The sequence below is a fragment of the Moschus berezovskii genome, chromosome 12 (genome assembly GCF_049115385.1).
Source record: "Moschus berezovskii isolate FMDL1 chromosome 12, NW_MosBer_1.0, whole genome shotgun sequence".
Lineage (NCBI taxonomy): Eukaryota > Metazoa > Chordata > Mammalia > Artiodactyla > Moschidae > Moschus > Moschus berezovskii.
In genome coordinates, this window is record NC_142471.1 from 69,923,135 (window position 1) to 69,943,507 (window position 20,373).

A 20,373-nucleotide genomic window follows, 5' to 3' on the forward strand; every position below is an offset into this window, starting at 1 on the left:
ATTTCGTACCAGCCTGAGGGCTGTGCTGTGCAGTTTGGAGGGCCGGGGAGGGAGGAAGGGCGGGCTGGTGTGTGTGTGGCGGGGGCGGGCGGTGATGGAGGTATGGAGGAAGAGGGCCAGGTGTCCTGGTACAGAGGGGAGCCAGCAATCAGAAACTACTCCCTGGAGACAGCAGGGGAGGGGGAGGTGGCTGGAGCATGGCCTGGGGCTTGTACAGCAGAGGCCAGGATGCCAGGTGAGCCTCGTCGTAAGCTGAAAGGGAGAAGTCACTGCCCTTCCGTGATTGCAGGTCTCGGGATCTGTCAAGAGCAGGAGCTGTAGAAGTCCATGAAGCTCCTAAAGGCGGAGCCGGATCTGAACCTGTGTGCAACCTTTGTGGAGGGGCGGCGCCACCTAGGGGCTAAAGGGAGAATGGCAGGGGCTGTGCTGAGCTCCCCAGAACTGGGTCTGCCCATCCCTCATGCCTAGCCCAGACCTCTTGCCTCTGGCTGGGAGCTCAGCTGCGCTCCCACTGGTGGGTGCAGAGGCTTCTGCCAATTGAGTGGCACAGCTAGTTGTAAAGGGAGGCCTCTGGCTAGGGACCTTTGGAAAAACTTCCTAAGTGGGCCGAGTACATCTAGGTGGCTGTGAAAGCTGGAGTGCCAGAGGGGGTCCAGGCATGATGTGGGGACCGAGCTCATTTGGCAGCCTGAGCCTCAGAGGGGCACGGGATGCTTGCCTTCCTGCCATCTCTCCCAGGAGGATGCTCTGACTGGCCAGCCTCTGCCTAGCCTTGAACGGCCATGGGCCACTTCCAACACCAAGACTGCTCAGCCATGCTTACTGAAGTCCAGCAAAAGTAGGGGGGAAGAGTCAGGGGCTCCAAGCTGAGGAGCCATGGAGGCCCAAGACCATGGATGTGGTCTTGGTGGCCCCAAGGTCTGTATCTCTCAAAGCCTGGGCCACTGGCCAGAAAGCCTTCCAAAGGTGGGGAAAGGGTGGGGAGCTTGAGCACGCTTCTCACCAGCAAGGGTGGGAGCTTACGTGTTTCCCCCTACCCCTCCAGTGTCCTCAGAGGGCCCGGACCCTGAAGTTCATGCCTCATTTTGGCATCACGTGACTTTTGCCACTCAGCTGGATGTTTTTTCTGGTGGCAGGGAGAATCAGGAGGTGATTCTGTTCAGTTAAAAAGGCAAAAACTTTATTTAGTTTTTGGGGAAATACAAGATGCATGTAAACATAAAATACAAAACAAAACAACCCAAATCTTACAGTCTAGAAGCATGCCAAGACAATGTTTTCTGCAGACCAAAGAGTCCCGTCAAAATGATAAAGGACACCTGGAAAGTGGCAGGTCAAGGGGCTGGGTCCCTTCCCCAAGGACACTGCATTTTTGTGATGAGAACAACTGAAAAACAAACCCACTATTAAAAATAATATTAGAAGCATGGAGACAGTTTAGCACCACCAATGAGCCTGGAAATTTTTTAGCACTCAAACTGCACTGAATTCAATGTCCTTTTCTTCAGTTTCCCTGCTGAGGGGAGAAAGGGGAATGACCTCCTTCAGCCCCACAGGTCCCACCAGGAGCTGGGAGGGGTTGTGTGGACACCGTGAGGAACGCCCCAAACACATCCAGCTAGCTTACATGCAACCACGCAGTCCACAGACCCATGCTTCACAAACCTGCCACTCACACCTGCCTTGTTCAGAAGTCGCCTTCCTGCAGATTTCCTATAAACTGACAGTGAAACCCTTTTCCCATCCTGTGTCCTGGATTTAAAGAAAACCTGTTACAGAGACCAAGCTGCAGATCCAAGAATGGATCTGTTTACCTTTCTTTCTCTGAAATGCTCGAGAGCAGCCTTGCTCACAGGCCACTGACATGAAGCTTGCATCGCACCTGTCTCCTGAGTCACACTAGTGAGGCAGGCTCAGCAAACTGAAACACCACAGGCATCGTCAGAGACGCTCAGGAATAACTGGCGTCAACGGAAGAGCAAGTGAGGTTGCCTTCCTCCCAGATATGCTGGATGGTGTCTGGACCCCGAGGTTTCAGTCTGGGGATGGTGGGCCCCTACTGCATGAACTATTCTGGTTACCGGTCTCTGGTTCAAGTAATTTGAGAGGCCAGTTCTGGATTGGACAGAGAGGTGGGCAAAACCAGCCTGGAAACTAAGAGATGGAGGAATGTTCTCTAACTTCAAAGATTGGTTTGTTGCTGGCAATTTTAGCTTTCTACTAAGTAAATCAGTGACCATTAAGAACGTGCTGGCCACCCAGCTTGTGGTCCAGCAGCTAGCAGTTTCCTCTGGTCAGCTTCTTCTACAGCCAAATCTTGAGACTCCCAGCCTATTCTGGCTCGGGCCTTGGGTGTTGAATCATTAAGTTTCCTCCCTACTGGCTCGCTTCTTTCTGAAACACTCAGAATTCACTTCTTCCTTCTTTCTAATAAAGACAAAACTCCAGACTCTAAATCCTGACTCAACCTCCTCACTCTTTTCCCTTTCTGCCTAGCAGACATCTTCTTCTGGGAGTCGCCTTCCCAGGGAAGGGATGGAAAACCCCAGCCACCCCAGTCTCTCACACATTCATCTCGCCGACGTGCCTCTCGCTCACTTCCAACGTGCTCAATCCATACTTTTGCTTTAAAACGATAATTCTTTCTCTTTCTTGCCTCCAGAGGTCCGGCCCATTAGCCAGGATGGAAGTGGGAGCAAAGGAGGGACCTTCATCGCAGGGACCTAGTCTCTAAGGCCACCAAGTTCTGGGACAGGAGAGGAAGCTGATTGTCAAGTGCAAACTCAAGATTAGAAAGATAGGATTGGGGAAGGGGGATAGCATGGTAAAAACAACTTTACATGCAAGTTGGGATCAAGGCCCAGGGAGGCAAAGCCCTCCACGCAGTCTATAAGCACCAACGTGCCCAACTTCTGGCCTGAGGGCCAGGTGCACAGGACGAAACGGGGAGGGACTCTACCATCAGTGGGGCTGTTCTTCCTGAAACAAAGCTATGGGTCATGACCCTGTTCTGTCACTGGCTGTGATCACAGAACTTGAGAACCAGAGGCCACCCCAGCCAGAGATCATGATTTAGGCAAGAAGCTCAGTAATGTCAAGGGGGAGCCCTCCACATGACCCCATGAAGTGTTCAGTTGGGGCCGGCGGTCTAGATCAGGGGTGATGTGCCTGCACAGGCAGGTGATAGAATTCTCACCCTGACCAGCCTGACCCACCCTCAGCCACACAAGAACTGAGGGCAAGCAGCTCTCAGGACACGGGAGTTCCCACAGTGGTGACATGCACGGCAGAGGCTGGGAGGCAGCCTGCTAGACACGTGTTTGCAGGTGGTGGCCCTGTCTGAACTCCTCAGCACTTCCACACCCAGCGGTGCCTCCTTTCCACATCTTCATTTTGGAGCCCGGGACAATGGGCTAGGCTGCTTCTGCTAGATCTGTTAATGCCAGTGTGAAGTTTCCAACTAAATACTTAATAAAATAATTACAAAAAAAAAAAAAAAAAGACACATTGCACTCTCCAGCCAGAATTGTGTGTGTGAATAACACATATACTTGCTGCCAGAAGCTGTAAGTCCCATGGGGCCTGCCCAATGCCAAGGACTTGTTCAATGGAGACAGCTTGCCCAGTATCTCTTTCCTCTAACCCCATGTTATTTAGTTCAAGTGGGAAATGACCAACACGCACACATATGCACTGTCACGCGCACGCGCGCACACACACACACACACAAACCACATGCACAATGCGCTTACTCAATAACACACAGCCCTCAAAAAAGTGAGGGAATCTTAATTCTTTAGCAATGTGGATGGTTCTCTTTCCAGAGAGCACTGCATCGAGCGTCTCGAAAATTGGACCTATAGACGTATCCACTCCAAGGAGACACACCCACCCATAGGGGCACAGTCCCACTCTGGGCACCAGATCCATATTTGTACAGAAATTCATCAAATGGGTTGGAGCAGCAAGTGTACAGTACTGGAGGGGGAAGGGATGAGCCAGCGAGGTTGCACCTGTCACCCTGAGGGGCAGAACTCCCAGGGCGTGGACCCAGAGACTTCCCATCCTGCCCTCTCTACCCGCACCTGGGTGGGAGGTGGCAGCTTGGTACCTGTTGGGGGAAGTTCTGTCCACAGGGACCTCGGCAGGCTCCTCCAACACGTGTTTTTCGAGATCTTCTGGGGACTGTCGGGGTGTTGAGCAGAGGCAGGATCATGCCTCACTCGGGCTGAAGTCATTGAGATGAATGGGTGGCCCCGGCTCAGTGCCAGGCCCAGCTGCAGGCTTGTGGGAACTGGTGTCACCGGAGGATGCTGGGCTCAAGGCACCCACATAACCCCCTGAAGGATTTGGTTACACTGAGGGTTCCTGCTCATAAACTGAACTTGAGGTTACATAGTTTTAGAAAGACTCAAACATACATCAAAAGGATCATGGCCCAAACATCAAGAGATTGGGGTGAGAGAGGGCTGCTGAGGGTGATTTTTAGGACAGGTATTTCTGAGCAGCTGGCTGGAAAAGAACGGAAATGAAAACAAGGAGCGGTTCCTGGAGGTCCTTGCTGGGCGCCGAGGGCTGGGGCCCTGGGAAGCCAAGCGCCCCATGCCACTTCCCTGAATCCCTTTCTTCTGGGTGGACAATACCCAGCAGAAGGGGCTGCCCTCTGGCAGAGACCCCTGCCATCTTGCCAGGGAAGGGAGAGGGGGAGGAGGGATAAAAAAATATCAATACCCAGGTCACCTGCTGGCTCCACTGTGGACTCCTTCCAAGAGCCCCACCTCCCCCAGCAACACACGGGGCTGCTGGCCCTCCCCGCCACTGTCCTACAAGCCCCGGCACCCCTCGTGATAATATTGCACTTTTCCTGTCTCTCAGATTGTTTTCATTTTCGATTGAGAATGCAAAGTATTTGGAGGGGGGGATAGTGAGTAACCTTATAGAAATTATATATTAGTTAAATACAAAAAACAGGAAGAGTAGGGGTTACTTTTTCTTTTTTTCCTTAAAAACAAAACAAAAACCTACCAAACCAAGGTCTAAACTTAAATAGTTCTACACCTATTCTGCAAATACTAGTAATATGAAAATAATGCTTGACCGAAATTCCCTTGTCTTTTTTTTTTTTTTCCTTAGATGATAAAAGTAGTAACATGCCTTGCTGAGGAAAGCAATGGATATAAATGCCTGTAAAATATGCTGCTCTAACATCTGAAAGTGATTAAAACGATTCTATATAATGCCTTCGTCAAGATGGGGAACAGTGGAGGAAGAAAGAGGGGCATACGGGCCAGGCTTGGGGGTAGAGGGGGCCGAGGGCTGCCGAGGGGGCCCGGTCACAGCTGGCACACCTCCAGTTCAGGTTGCCCCTTCCAACTCCCTCTTGCTGCCCTTGGGGTCCCTCGGCCTAGTGGGAATAGCATGATGGGTGCCAGAGACCCCAGCCAGGCCCCTGTGACAAAGTGGGAGAGAGATGAAGACATCTTTTTCCCTTGTAATAAAGTCTTTAAACTGAAAGAAAAAAGCACCAAAGGATGCATCTTCAGGCATTATATAAACCTCAATAATGACCTCAGAAGGGCTCATTATGATTAAAGTTGCAGTATACAGCAATACAACGTCATTTCACATTTTCAATCGCAACTAATGGAAAACTAGGTTTGGACACTGCTGAGATTTCTTTTTTTTTTTCCTTTAGTCCGATCTGGTTTTCCTCCAGATGGGTCAGAGCCCCAGGCCCCTTCCCTCCTCTACCTGCTGCCAGCAGTACCCTCCAACATCACAAAGCAGCTCAGTAGCTCTAGGGAAAAGCCCTCTTGCCCTGGGCAGGGCTAGGAGTCCAGGGGCGCAAGCCCTGGCATCCCCTGGCCATGACTGAGAGGGACTGGCATGCACCCTTCTTGCTTCAAGTATTAATATTCTCTTTGGGTTTGCAGGGTTTGTGCTGTGCTGTGAGTCGGGGTGATGGCGAGGGGCAAGGGGTGACGATGGGGCATGGGAATCCCTGTTCACTGCCCAAATCTACAAGCTGTCACTAGGTGGCAGCATTCTCCACTTTTCCTGGATGCCTGAGCAACCCCCAGCCATCCTTCGGGCTGGATGTCACAATGTAAACATGATGACCACACTATAAACTCTAATGGGGGTGGGAAGGTCTGCCGTTAACTATGTGATTTGGGGAAAGCTAATTCCTGTCTTTGGGCTGCAGTTAACAGGAGGGTATGGCACGAAGTGATCCTGAAGGTCACCTATAATGACTCTATCACTTAAGAGCACTGGCGATTAAGGAGACGGGGTCCTTGGCAGGGCTAGGAGAGCCCCACAGGGCAGGACAGTGGAAGAGGAAGGGCAGGGAAAGGCAGGCTCTAGGGAGCACTGTGGTCCAGTCCAACTGAGATGCTCTGTGCTTGGCAGATGGGTCCTGCACTCCTTCCTGGCCTGGCTGGCATTGAACTGGCTCAGTGCAGACATTGAGGAGTGAAGCCGCTTGAGCCTTCCCCCTGGAAGATAGCTACGTGGAAGGTCCTTTAACCCGACAGTCACTCTACTTTTAAATTTTATTTTAAATAGTCATAAATTACTTTTTTTCTTTTAATAAATATGTGCTGCTTAAAAATGAGAAAAGTATATACTGCATCTTTAAGTAATGCACTTTGCTCTCTGGGTTTCTTTCCATTCCACCTTATTAAAGTGCATTAATTAAAAAATAATGAACCACTTCTTTATCATTATTGTTCAAATAAGTCCAAATAATATTAAGACACTACAATACTACCCTTAGTACTGCAATCTAGCAGATAACTCAACATCCTGCTCTATTTAATACTGTCCAGCAGAAGAAAATAACTAATTTTAATTTTAAACAAAAGGAAGCAAAATCTCACCACGGCCCTTTCAACAAAGAACAGGAGCAGTTTGCGAGAGCTGCCAGGCGTCAGTGTGTGGTGAGGGATGGGGAGGGGGCAGCTGGGGGCTGAGGGCACGAGGCACAGGTCCCGTGCTGTTTTTTCCAGCAACATACACTGCCTGGGTGGGGAGCAGGGGCGGAGGGAGGGCCTTTCCTCCTCGGTCCAGGATCTGGCAGCTAAATCAGTGGCTGTGAAGCCTGATTTGTCCACAATCAAAGGCACGTGTGGAAATCTACTCCCAGCAAAGAGTGAGTCTTCAGGGAAGCCGGTGTGGCCTCTGAAATGTTGACTGAAAGATACCACCCAGAGTTGAGAGGGACTTCACGTTCTCCCTTATCGCTTCACAGGGGCACTGCCCCTGTGGAAGCCTGGGTTGGCTCTGGGCCCAGGGATCTTCGTCTTCTCGGGCACTGCTTGCAGGCCATGGGATGGCTGGTGGTGTCTGCCCAGCGGGGTCCCCTCAGCCCAGGGTGGGGTGACTGCTGCTTCTCCAATGCCTACATGTGAGGCTTTGGGCCCTGCCCAGGCCAGAGAATGTATGCTGTTCCTCTCCTGAACGCCACCCTCCTCCCTGGGGAGGGTCCTGCCCTGCCGAGGTGGCGCAAGAACCGAGAGAGCAGCATCTTTGCTTCGCCACGTCCGGGGCTGGGGCTTCTCCCACCTGAAATCCCTCTGGCCAGCACCGGTGCCGTCCACACAGTGGAAACCAAATGAAGCGACTTCGGCTTGTGGAGAGGAAGAATACAAAACACAAACCAACCAACCTCCCCACAAGAGTACGACAGAAACGCCACCTTCTCCCCATCCCATCCCATGAGGCTAACTGCCCTTGGGCCCCCAAACAACCCCTAAAATAAGACCAAAAACCCAAGGCCTGACATAGAAGCCCCAAAGCAATACACCTCTCCCAAAACATGCAAAGGAATTCCCCACCCAGAAATACCCAAAAGAAAGTCTGTGCAGACTGATGAGACCGACGGCTCCGCCCGCCCTCTCTGTAAGCTCTGGAGCTGGTGGTCTTCCACGGCATGCCCTGGGCAGGTGGGCACTCTTCCCAAGGCCAGCGGCAGTGACGGCTAAGAAAGGGGATCCTTGCTGGCACCTGGGCAACTGCCTTTTGCTCCGCAGACACGGATGGAGGCCCGGCCCAGGGACAGCCTGAGCTCACAAGAGATGTCTCCAAGCGCCAGGGCCAGTGGTGTCTCCTACCACACCCACCCGTGGTGGGTGGTGGTCCCCGGGAAGCCAGGATAATTCACAAATACAGGTTAGGACGATACAAGGGCCACTCCAGAGGCCAAGCTAACAGCCACTGAAACCAGGCTAGGCAGGGGCAGGGCATGCAATGCCCCTACAACCACATCTTTTCCAGATTGGCAGCCAAGGCACAAATTGGGTTTCCCACACGGCCTGTCCCAAATGGCACCGAGTCCATCAGCAAAGTCCCCAGGGTGCACACTTGAGGCTCAGCTTTCTTGCCTCTGATCCCAGGCCTAGGGCACCCCTGCCCATTCCCTTTCCCTGCTCAATGTGGGCCCCCGCCAGACCCCACCTTCTAGCTGGGGTCTTTGAGGTCACACATTCTGCAGGTTTCATGTCATCCTCCCCACCCCCTCCCATTTCCCCTTTCCCTTTTGTCTTATTCCCGCTCACCCACACTAAGGCTGGAAGGACCCACGCCCCCCCCCCCAATTAGTTCTTTTTCTCCAGGTAGTTGGAGGGCACCCAGCCTTTGAAGGGCTTCACCCCGTCCAGGATCTGACAGTACCACCAGCCGTTGGGGTTCCTCTCCAGGACCTCCATGGACACGCCCTCCTGGAAGCCCGCCGTCTCCTCGTCCCCCTCGTAGTCCGCGATCGAGACATAGACATCTTTGAGGTTGTTGTGGATGAACTGGGACTTCTCAATGGGCTTGGGGCGCACGGGGGACACGGGGATGCCATTACGCTGAGTGGGCAGCAGGGGGGGCTCCGAGCCCTGGCTGGCAGCGCGTTCAGCCAGGCGGCCCTTGGCCTCTGCCGCTGCCGAGCGGGCGGCGCTGAAGGAGGAGTTCCGGCGGACGCCTCGGAGGCTGTCGGTGGCCGTGAGCGACTCGTTCCTCCTCAGGGCGCAGGACAGGTTGCTGTCCTTGGGTGGCGGGGACACGAACACCGACTGGGGCCTGACGGCCACCTGCCGCACGCCGTTTCTCATCTTCACCGCGCCGGCGCCCGAGGTCTTGACGAAGCCCCCGGGCGGCTTGGAGGGGATGGGCGGCGTGGCCCTCTTGCTCTGGTTGACGGTGTTGAGCGCTTGGACGCGCTTCTCGATCTTTTCCAGGCTGTCCGACTTGCCCTCGTTCTGCTTGCTCTTGGGGGCCACTGTGTCCGTCTCTTTGCCAGGGGGATCGGATGGCTCGTTCTCGCCGAGCACCAGGTAGTGGGAGGGGGCCCAGCCCTCCAGCTCCCCAAACCTCACGTACCACCAGCCGCTTTCTAGCTTTTCAAGCACCTGTACCTCCACGCCCGCGGGGAAGCTGATCTCCGAGTCCTGGACCTTCTGGTAGGCACTGCATGTTGTGTAGGAGGTGGCCTGCCCTTCCCGCCCCTTCTTGGTGGGACAGGGGGGCGTGGCAGCAGGGAGGGTGATGAGGTCGGCAGAGCCTCTCCTGGACCCCTCGCTGGGACCCTCGAAGGCCGTCTGGGGGGGCAGCTCGGAATCCTCGCTCTTGGAGCCCTTGAGGCCGCCCCGGAGCTGGCCCGTGGGCCTCAGCTGGCGCCTTAAAGTGCTGATGTCCATCTTCTCTTGACTCTGGGACTCTGCGCGGTTCAGGAACGGCTTGGGCCGAACCGACGGCTTGGCCCGGGCACAGGAGGTCAGCCCAACCTTGGGGTCGGCATCCTTCTTCGCCCCGACTTTGGGAGTGCCACGGATGCCCGCGTCCGAGGCAGAACGGGGCTTCAGGTCCCCGCTGTTCTTGGACAAGGATGAGGAGGAAGACGAGGAGGAGGAGGAGCAGGTGGTGTTGATGGTGATGGACGAGGAAAAGGAGGCCGAGGAGTGGTTCTTCCCCAGTTCTGCCTGGGCGTTCTTCTCCGCCTTGAGCTTCAGAAGTGAGGATGATTTGGGGGAGTCTGATTTGGGGGAATTTTTCCTGGCAAGGGACAGCGGGGAGCCCCCTGGGGAGTCGCTGTCTCGGGAGGAGCGTCTGGCAGACAGGCCGTCCTCTACACATGGCCGGAAGCCCTCGTTCTCGTAGATGGTCTCCTCCTCCAGGGCCACGTCCTCTGTAGATCCACCCACCTTGAAGCGGGCGCGCTGAAGCGAGGAGGCGGGCGAGGGCCTGCGGGGCTGGGTGGGCCGCCTGTCCCCCGAGCCACCGTCCTCCGTGGGCTCTTCGCTCAGCTCCGGCTCTGAGTCAAAGCCAAAGGCAGGGATGTCGTACTCGGGCTCCTCGTACTTGAGCCTTAGAGGGGAGTCCTGGCTCTCGCTGGGGCCGGCTGGACCCTCGTCGGCCTCCTTGGCCTTGCTGGGTGGCGCCGGCGGGGGCACCTTGGGCCGTGTCAGAGTGCTCGTGCGGCGGCTCAGGTTGGGCTTCTTGCGCTTATCGATGTAGGACGCGGGGGCCCAGCCCTCCTTCTCACCAATCTGCACGTACCACCAGCCACCCGAGTTCTTGTCGATGACCTGGGGGATGGGGCAGACAAGCCAGTGAGCTGGGGGACTCGCTGGAGCCCGATGGTGTGCTGGGCTGGGACCTGACACTAGGCTCTAGGAGACAGTATCTCCACTTCCTGGACAAGCTAATACCACCGACTAAGTGGCGCAGGACCCAATGCAGGAAGTGACGGGCTGGCATTCAAACCCAGGTCTCTATCATCTCCAGGGTGGGGGACTCCCTCTCTCCAAGGCCCTCGCCCCTGTTCTTCCAAGTCTCCGTCAACACCCTGGTGGAGCTGGCCTCCTGCACAGACCCTCACTTCTCTTCCTGCTGAGCCACTATGCTTAGAAGATGCCCTGTTCTCAGTCCCTACAAAAACCCCACTCGCCAGGGACCCATCTGTACAGAAGATTGCCACTCCCCCACTCCCATCTTCCGCTCACCCGTGCATTGCTGGCCCTCCCTTGGGGTCCCTGGAAAGGGTCTCTCAGGGCAGAAGAGAACAGGAGGGTACAGGTAAGCGGAACTCAGAGGTAAAGCCTGACAGCAGATCTCCCTGGTTTCCCCACTGCTCGTGGTCCTTTCACGCTGCTGAAATCCCACCACTGAGGAGATCTGTTTGAGTTGGTTTCCCATGGGAAGGCTGGGGCGCTCAGTCATTCCCACATGAGCGTAAACTCACTCAAGAAGCTGTTTCTAAACTGCTACTTGAGACTGGAGAAAGGCCAGGAGTGTGCTTGCTGGCTGTACTGAGGGCTTTCCCTGTGTGCAGGCTCCGCATTCCAGAATACAGGAGCCAGCTGCACTTATTTTCTATAAGGGCATCGAGAGTCCCAGGATCTGGGTTGTGGAACCAACCCCCCACGGATCCCGAGGGACAACCGTAATTTTGAACTGTGGAACACTCCTGGGGGAAGGGTCCCAGGGAGAAGGAGGGAGGCTTGAGAGCACTGGCTCTAGGGGAAGAGGGGCAAAGAAGGAAGGAGGAGAGAGTCCTTCTGAGGCCAGCTCTCGGCAAACCCTGCCCTGCCTTGGGTCCTACATTTCATCCCTCACTCTGCCCACTCCACACTCAGAATGCCTGCTTGTGCAGATCCTGAGAATGTCAGTTCTCTTACACTGTGAACTCTGTAGGCTCTTCTGGAAGCACAGGCACCATGGAGAGGATGATTTCCCTTGGAAATTTAGTCCTAAGTTCTAGGCATGTGATTTAAAGCATCCACTTTGGGGATATCACCTCCTCAATAGGTAGACACTGCCCAATTACTCTCCTGATGGTTTTACAGGAAGTATTGGATTTAACTCCATCACTACACAGAGCTACCCACGAGAAATGACAGAGTCACAGATCTTCTCTGGCCCCTGGAATGCCACGTGTAGCGCTGGCCACAGAGCGGGGTCCCATGAATGCCAGAAGGGCTGGGAGGGAGTAGGACAGGGCCTATGACCCATCTGCAGAGAGAGCTCATTAAAGCCTGGGGAAGAAGCGCCTAAATCAAAGCTCAGAGGTGCCTGTGGTGTGGACATGGTCAGAACTGGGGTCCTCAGCACCTTACTCCGGCTGCCTGCTCCACACTCTCCCAGCAACAGCACTTCCTAACGTCGGTCTTGTGGAACCCTGGCCCCCAGGCGCTCCTGGGCAAGGAAGCTAGGCCAGTCTCCTCTTAGAGACACACACAGTGACACCCCCATATCTAGGTTCTGAGAAGTTCTGCAATTAACACAACAAAGCTGGCTGGGTTTTGTTTACCTCACTCTCCTCCAAAGTCATTCGACTCCAGAAGCCCTTTGTTTCAAGGCATCTCCATCACAGGCTCCTGTGACAAGCTTTGGGAAATGCTGGTGTGAGGGGAGCTGGGTGGAGACATGAGCCGTGGGTTCTAGTCCTGGCTGTGACACAGGTTTTAGGCGAATTCTCAGCCTTGTGGGTCCTGTTTCTGCACCTTTCCTGCCCACCCCTCAGGAATGTCCCCCGCCCCCCACCCCCAGACATAAATGGGAAGCATGGGAGGTCTCTGACCAGCATGAGTTATATAACACTTAGCCTCAAGGTCCAAGGCTCACCTCTGCCTTCTGTCCGCCTCGAAAGCTGATCCCATCAGAAATGCACGACTGGAATTCAGCAATCGTGTAGTACTCCACCTCAACAGAAGGGGGCTCTGGTGGCTTCGGCAGCTGGAATCCCTGAGGCAGAGAAGGGCTCAGTGAGCAAGACCCACCTGATCGGAATGGCAACAGAGGGGAGTGTGGCGCCTACAGCAGATGGACAGCAGCTGACCTGAGGATTATCAATCACCTGAGTCTCAGGGTGTCTCCCTAAGAGACCATTCTCCTGCCCAGGCTCTCTAAGAATACCCAGGATTCGCGTGCAACTTGTTGGAGCTATGAAAAGACCCTCTAGTAAATCTCCACTCATATCTTCGGAATCCAGTTTTCAGGTCCCAAAGTGAATGATAAAAAACAGAGAAACTGTTGTATCAAAGTCCTACGCACTGCCCCCCGGGAGATGAAAGTCACATCCTTGAGTCTCAGGTGAAGGTCCACTGGGGTGACACCCTGCTGCAGAGGTGTGGGGTGGGTGTAAGGGACTGTGGGGTTGATGAGACAGCCCTTGGGTCGGTCATCATGATGATGTCAAATAGTCAGGCAAGCATGGAATAAAGCTTGCTTATTAAAATAAAGCAAATAAAGGATCATTTGCTCTGGGGTGCGGTGATTATGCTGGGCAGCCTAAATGCTTCCTAGATGCTGGCATGTTGATACCTAAGCCTGACATGCAGAGAAATTTAGAATGTGGCCACGGCCCATGACCCGTGAGCCTCAATCATTTGTTTTACAAATGTTTGTTTTGTGGCTACTGGCTGTCAGACTCCGTTCCAAGGCACCAGACAACCAAGAATGAACTAGGAGGACAACCCTCTTGACCTTGAGGACATTCCAGCTTTGGCTGGTCTCTACTCTGACGAACGAGGACCTGGTGTCTCCCTATCACTTCCAGTATGCCCTGGGATCGTACAAAGAGGTTAAAATAAAAAATAAAAAAGGTACATGTATTTAGGAGGCTAGTGTTGGGGAAGCAGCTTTTGAGGATGACCTCAAATGACCCTGCCTTACAGATGGATACATGTGGGCTCCAAACCAGGTCAGCAGTTCATTAGCTGTGTGACCCTGAGAAAGGCCCTTGACCTCTCTGAGCCTCAGTTTTCTCATCTGTAAACTGGAACTAATAATGGCATCGGGAGAGAATGAAAACTTATGGTCTAGCCAGGGGCACAGGAAACGCTCTATAAATACAAACCAAAGCTGAACACCATCCTGAAACACCATCCTATTCCTCTTAACCTGCCTTGTCCTTCAAGGCTCAGCATGTTCTATTCCTACCAGTCACTGCGTTACTGTCTCAGGTCAGAGTGAGTGAAGGGTCGGGGAGGGTGGTTTTGAGGGATTGGATGTGATCCGGTCAACCTTCCCTGCCCTGGTGCCTGGCCCTGCCATTGTGAGCATGTGCATATGTGGTCCTGGTCCCAGCCCAGCCTGACCCCCAGGCCGGTGGGAGTCAGCCGGACCTCGCTGGAAAGAGCAGCTCTGCCTCCATGGGTCCTGCTCTTGGTAGGTGTGGAAGGAATTACCCCATTCTTGCCAAAATCAAATCTGCCTGAAAATACTCAGTGGGGCTGAGAGAGCTGGGAGAAGGGGAGAACGCATTGTCCAGTTGTGTCAAATGTGGCGGGGTGGGGGGAAACAAGACGGAAGGTCCACTGAGGCTGGTGGCCAAGCCAGCATGGTCCCATCTCCAGGGCTTACACCTTCAAGGTCCTGTTTACAGAAGGGCCGCCATTCCAGCGACTGCTGCTATCCCCCTCCCCAGGGCAGAGGTCACTGATCACAGTAAATCTTGCTGCTAAGCCCCAATGTGACTGTGGAAGCCTTGTGCCCACACAGAGCTGACAGAGGACGTGGAAAGCCGATGACCAGCCTTCTACACACACCATCTCATCCCACCCTCATAACAGCCCTAGGAGATGAGTGGCATGGTCCCCCTCTCTTATAAATAAGGAAACTGAGGCCCATGGTGGCTCACTGCCTGCCAGGGGCTCACTGCTCCTATATGTCTGAAGTGGAGCATGAATACATGCCTGGCAGACCCAAAGCCCCACTCTCTCCACTGCATCCCGCTGCTCTCTGCCTGCCACCTCTCACCCTAAGCCCCAGCACCCAGAGAGCATATCGGCCTCCCTGACAGTCTGGGTGCCAGGAAACCCCACCCACAGGCTCCACGGACCCTGGCAGTGCTAAGCCTCTCTGAGCTTCAGCCCGTACCAGTCCCTGCCATTTGCTACCCTCCTGCTGAGGGTGCTCACTGATCTATCCTCTGCCCGCCCAGGCTCTGGCCTCCATCGCATCCGTCGGGCACTTCCAAGCAAGGAAGGCAAAGCTGAAAGGCTTCCAGGCTTGCATGGAGAGGAGCCCTATTTCCAGCCTCTGGCAATGCCCTGGCTGGACACTCTCGCCAGCCAGTCTAAATGTTTATGTCTGCCAGTGCCGTGGCCGGGGTGGATTTATTTAGCTTTGGAGTGCAGTGCCTTTTCGATTAAAAACTGTCCAGCTAGGCCCCAGGAAGGCTGGGATCCCCTGGCTTTCCTCCCTGCCCCCAACCCCATGGAGTCGGAAGCCCCAGCAGGCTCTGCATGGAGACAGTCAGCTACTGGAGGCGACGAGAGCGCACCCAGAAAGGCGACAAGGAGACAGACTGGACACACATACCAGGCTGGACTCTCTGCGAGGGGGGGGCCTCGTCCTCAGGTTCGGGGAGCCTAGAAGAGGAAACAGGGCTTCAAAAATCCCAGCCAGACAACAGCGCCTTCCCTGCCTGGGCATGACCTCCTGATCCTACAAGTCCCTGCTTTTGTCCCACGTTTATGGGGAAACTGTGCTCTCGGTCACCACAGACAGCACAGTTGGGCTTCTGTGGGAAGTCAGATCTTTAAGCTTCCTTAGCTGGTTTCAAGGGGATCCGTGAACCCTCTAAAATGATGCACACATTTCAAAATGTACGGACACAGGTGCATTTTTTTCAGGGGAAAGGGTAGATAGCATGATCAGATTTTCAAAGTTAGGAGAAGAGACCATGTCTATCTACCAAAACCTTAAAAGCTAGCAAAGTTCCAGGCAAGAGGAAATGCCCCCAAAACCCTTCCCAAGTGACTGCTCAGAAGGTTTCAGGCATATAGCTAATTTAAACAAGTTCAGAACTAAACTGAAAAACAGCTTTCCTCCAGATTTTAAGAATGGCTGGACACAAACAGAAGCTGGCCTCATTATATAGAACAGTTTAACCCTCAACCACAGGCATCCCAGCCCCAGAGATGCCAGAGATTTGGAGGGGCCAGAAGCTGGGTTTCTCCTGTACGAAAGGAGGAGATTCCGGGAGAACACTACTTGAAAGAGCTTGTGGAGGGAGGTACTCCCTCCAAGTGTCTCAGATTTCCGGTAGCTGGAGGAAGGCAACAGGGAAGAAGGGGAAAGGCTCAGCATGAAGCTCTATCAGCTCTCATTCACAGAGCAGGCTTGTGTTGAGCGCCCCACTTCACAGTTGGAAGGAACTGACTTGTCCGCATGTGATTAGCACAAGACAAGCTGGCACGGCGAGCCTGGGGTCAGGGGAGAATAATCTGGGGGTCATGCACACCTCTCTTAGGCTTGCTCTCCACCTCATGCCCCTTCTCTAAAGAGCGGTGCGGCAAGGACCTGGGGGTTCGAGAGGCTCTTACTGATCTGGGCCCTCTGAGGGGCAATCCTGGCCACGGCTGGGGAGCCCTGGGCCAGCTTGGAGACGGTCCTCTCGGGGATGCCCAGCGCGCTGCCGTTGGAGGCGTTGCAGAGGATGGGCAGGCTGATCTCCTTCTTGGTGATGGGGGGCTCTGGGCCCTCGCCTTCAGCCGGCGGGGTCTCCTTGTCCCCAGACGCCTTCTTGTTCAGCAAGTTGCTGATCTCCATGATGTTCCCAATGATCTCCACCGGGCCTGCCAGATTCTTCTTCCGTGCTGGCAGCTCGTCCTTGGCTTTCTTCAGGTAGGATGCTGGCGCCCAGCCCTCTTTGCCCAGGTATCTGCAGGGAGGAGAGGGACCTGGCATCAAGGGGGCGCCCTGGCCAGGGCTCAGGCTCCATCTGGCCTTGCCTGGCTGAGCTTTCTCTACCACACCTGCAAGACACTTGGCAAAGACACTACTCTGGAGAGAACTGAACGGGGGCCAGTACAAAGACACCTGCAACACCACTGCTTCCTCTCTGTCTCCGAGTTCTTTGCCTGATTCCTCTTGATGTGGGCCCTCGTGGTCTGCAAAGTCAGGCAAACGTGGGACCTTGACATGAGAAGATTCTTCAGATTTTGGGTTGCCCAAAAGGTAGATTTTACAGTGACCTGCTGCCTCACGACAGCAGAGGGAAATTCTAGAGATAAGAAATGAGAAGATGAGGACTTCCCTGGTAGTCCAGTGGGTAAGACTCCACACTCCCAATGCAGGAGGCCCTGGTTCAATCCCTGGTCAGGGAACAATATCCCAATGCCGCAACTAAGAGTTTGCATGCTGCAACTGAGACCTGGTGCAGCCAAATAAATACATAAATAAAAATAAATATTAAAAAAAAAAAGAAATGAGAAAGTGAAGCTCCAATACTTTGGCCATCTGATGCAAAGAGCTGACTCACTGGAAAAGACCCTGATTCTGGGAAAGATTGAAGGCAGTCCATGGGTTTGCAAATAGTCAGATACAACTTTGTGACTGAGCACACACACACAGAGTTAAATGCCCAGCTGGAAAGGAAAGTATGATCAGAGAGGTGAAGTGGCAGCACAGGTGACAGTCATGAAACTTGAGTTCTGGTCTGTGGTACTTTGGAACACGCTCCTCCCCTGGAGCTCAATTTTTTTTTCTCTTCTGCAAGAGGCTGGGATAGAGTAGTTGCAAACATTTATTCAGAAGGACAGACATAGTGAGACCATCTGGGAAGATGTGTATAAAGAGTGCCCAAGTGGGAAAAGCATCCACTGCAGGAGGAGCAGACAGATCAAGTTCACAGAGCAAGTCCACAAACAGACCAGTGCTAAAGGGGACGACTCAAAGAACTCAGGCGAGGATGGGTTATTCAATGAGCAATCTGGGGACAACTGATGATCCATCAGGAAAATCCAGTGAGACTCTGGCTGAGTAACTGTATAGCAATATTAAAAATGCAAGTTGTGAATATCTCCTTAATCTTGGGGGATGAGAAAATCTTTCTAAGTGGAACTCCAAAAGCAGAAACTATAAATGAAAAGCCTAAATAAAGCACATGACTGGATAAAATTAAAGCTTTTGGTATGGCAAAGCAAAAACAAAATAAAACAAAATGAAAACAAAACCCCAAACCCATAAACAAGAGCAAAAAGCAAATGACAGGGCCGACTTAATTTTAGGGGATTTGCTGACTTCTGAAAATAAGCTTTTCCCTTTTTCCCTCATGGTGTTGAGCTTCTACCCAAACCCATTGGGAGCTTAATTCCTGGTCCAGCAATTGCTGGCCAATGCCCCAGAGTTTGGGGTGCAATGTCCCTGCCTGCTCCCTGGGACATCTGGCTCTCTGGAATGGCTCCTCCATGCCAGATGTTTGACAACAGCACCCTGCCAACCCCCACTGCCTGCCTCCCTGATTGGGCCTGGTTCCTGGGGGCTTATTAGGTAGGAGAAAAGGGAATGTGAAAGTTCTAACATGTCTGAGCTTGGCTGGAAAGCTCAGGTAGGAGGTGGCTTCTTACATTCACTGACATGAATGTGCAGGCAGACGGACCCAAGCTTGTCTGTCTGGCCCCGTTTGGGGCTTGGAAGGCACATATCAGTGAATAAATGGATGGAAGTCAGAGAGCTGGCAGACAGAAGCACAGAGTTTCAACGGTGGATGGAAGCAACTAGCAAAGGTGCCTAATTTTACGTATACCAACAGCCAAGGCTCAGAAAAGCAAAGTGAGTAGCAGAGGGTAACACCGGGAGCAGCTGGCAGCCTCTTGCCCAGAACCTGGTGCCCTGCGTCTAGGAAGATGATGAATCTGCTGGCCACCGTGAGCACCCTGTGTGGGGATGGGGGGCTGGGTCTCCTGAGTGATGGGCAGGACTGCTCACTCTTCAGAGGGCTCCTGTTCCAAACCCCAATGTGCCCATTTGGTGTTACACGGGAAAATTAGATTCCAGACGGGAGATGCAAGGGAATCAGGAGCGGCTGTGTGTGCTTGGGTCCAACTTTGCTCACATCTGCTTTCCAGCTCTGGAGCACGGAATGACTCCAGAGGGAAGAGAACTGGAAAAGGAGGATGGGGGTGGGGGAGAGAGAGAGAGAGTATGTGTGTGTGTGTGTGTGTGTGTGTGTGGTAGGGGGCGTGGAGAAGAAAGACAGGAAGTAAGGATCAACACAGAGCCTGGGATGCTGGGAAATGGCATATTTAAGGGGGTGTTGGCAACCTTCTTAAGGTGGAAACTTTCAGCAGGGTTTTCTCAGTTGAAGCTCCCACTGGCTGAATGGCCATGCCATAGGGACAACAGTTGACTAGATGAACCAACTCAGTGATTTCATTGGTCATTTTAGAAAACTAATGAAAAACCCCAGCAGCCTTGTAGACAACCTCTGGGTGGCGAGCCACCTGCTAGAATGTTCCCTGGCCTTCCCATGCAGGCTTGTGGCAGCTAGACTGTCGGCTGGGCACTAGTTCCCATTGTCCGGGCACACAGTCCTGAACCAGCTGGTGGGACAGAAAGGGGCACCTCAGCCCCGGACTGGCATGCACAGGGCAGAGGGCAGGGGCGCCTGTGTCCTGGCAGGTCACACTGAGGTTCAGGTGGCTGATGATCTTTGCCTCACCCGTCAGCACAGACCCATCTTAACGCCACGTGGTGCGCTATGTTACAAGCAGCTGTCCTGTGAGCACCCCTGCCACCTGGGCCACCTGCGCCCTCGCTGGGAGAAGGCTCTGAACAGCACCCTGCCCGCAGTGGGTATGGGGTTCCCAGGTGTGGGGAGGTGGTCCTCATAGCCCACAAGAGGGACTACTGGGCATCAGGGTTACAGGCAGAGAAGAGAAACTGGGTAAAGTCATCACAGCTGAACTGCTTCTAAAGGACCCAAAAACATTTCCTGGGAGTAATCCCCTTAGCTGGCCTGGGCAGAGGGGCCTGGAGGGCAGGACCTGGTAGGAAGATGTGAGTGAAGCCTATAGGGTTGAACCTTCTTCCCCGAGCATCAGGAAGTTCCCCACTCCCCTTCTCACACCCCCAGATGGGTTTCTCGGCTGGGAAGCAGGATGAGGCCCAAGGAGAGGGAAGGGCAGATCAAGAGGCCTCTGAAGCAGGCCTGGGCTCAGGCCTCATTTCCGCCCCAGCTCTCTCAACTGTGGAGCCAACCCTGCAGAGTGGAGCAGCTGGGGCCAGAGCCTGTGTCTGGGGACCCTGGTGCTGAGCCGTGGGCAGCAGGGGCCGCCCACTGAGACCTCAGCAAGGCCGGTGGATGCCGGCATTCCAGGTGGCCCAGGCTGCAGAGCCCGCCGGGCAGCCAAGGCCGGACACAGAAAACCAAGTTCAGATGTGCTGGAGCCTCTTGGCAGATGCACAGGGAGGTATTGCACCATAGTCTGCAAGCCGAGCCGGGGCCCCTGCGCCCTGTTGGCCATGGCTCGGCTCTGCTTTATGTGTCCCGTTTATGCGTCCCGGGAGGGAATCTGCAAGACGAGCTTCTCTGGCAGAGCGGTTCAGCTGTGCGGAGCTGAAGCAGACAGGCCAGGCCATGGGCGCCCAGCTTCGGTC

The 20,373-nt window shown here is 54.0% G+C and overlaps 1 protein-coding gene across 4 annotated transcripts in view; it reads right to left on the reverse strand.

Annotated features, from left to right (window-relative positions):
• Nucleotides 1-1,163: 1,163 nt before the first annotated feature.
• SH3PXD2A (SH3 and PX domains 2A) overlaps nucleotides 1,164-20,373 on the reverse strand; it is a 249,549-nt gene continuing 230,339 nt past the window's right edge. For all 4 annotated transcript variants that reach the window (XM_055424728.2, XM_055424729.2, XM_055424727.2 and 1 more), the window contains 4 exons: nucleotides 16,317-16,654; nucleotides 15,310-15,359; nucleotides 12,610-12,729; nucleotides 1,164-10,571 (listed from right to left, as the gene is read on the reverse strand). In XM_055424728.2, coding sequence (XP_055280703.2) covers nucleotides 8,598-10,571; nucleotides 12,610-12,729; nucleotides 15,310-15,359; nucleotides 16,317-16,654 — 2,482 coding nt within the window. In that variant the 3' untranslated portion in view covers nucleotides 1,164-8,597. The remainder of the gene's footprint in view (nucleotides 10,572-12,609; nucleotides 12,730-15,309; nucleotides 15,360-16,316; nucleotides 16,655-20,373) is intronic.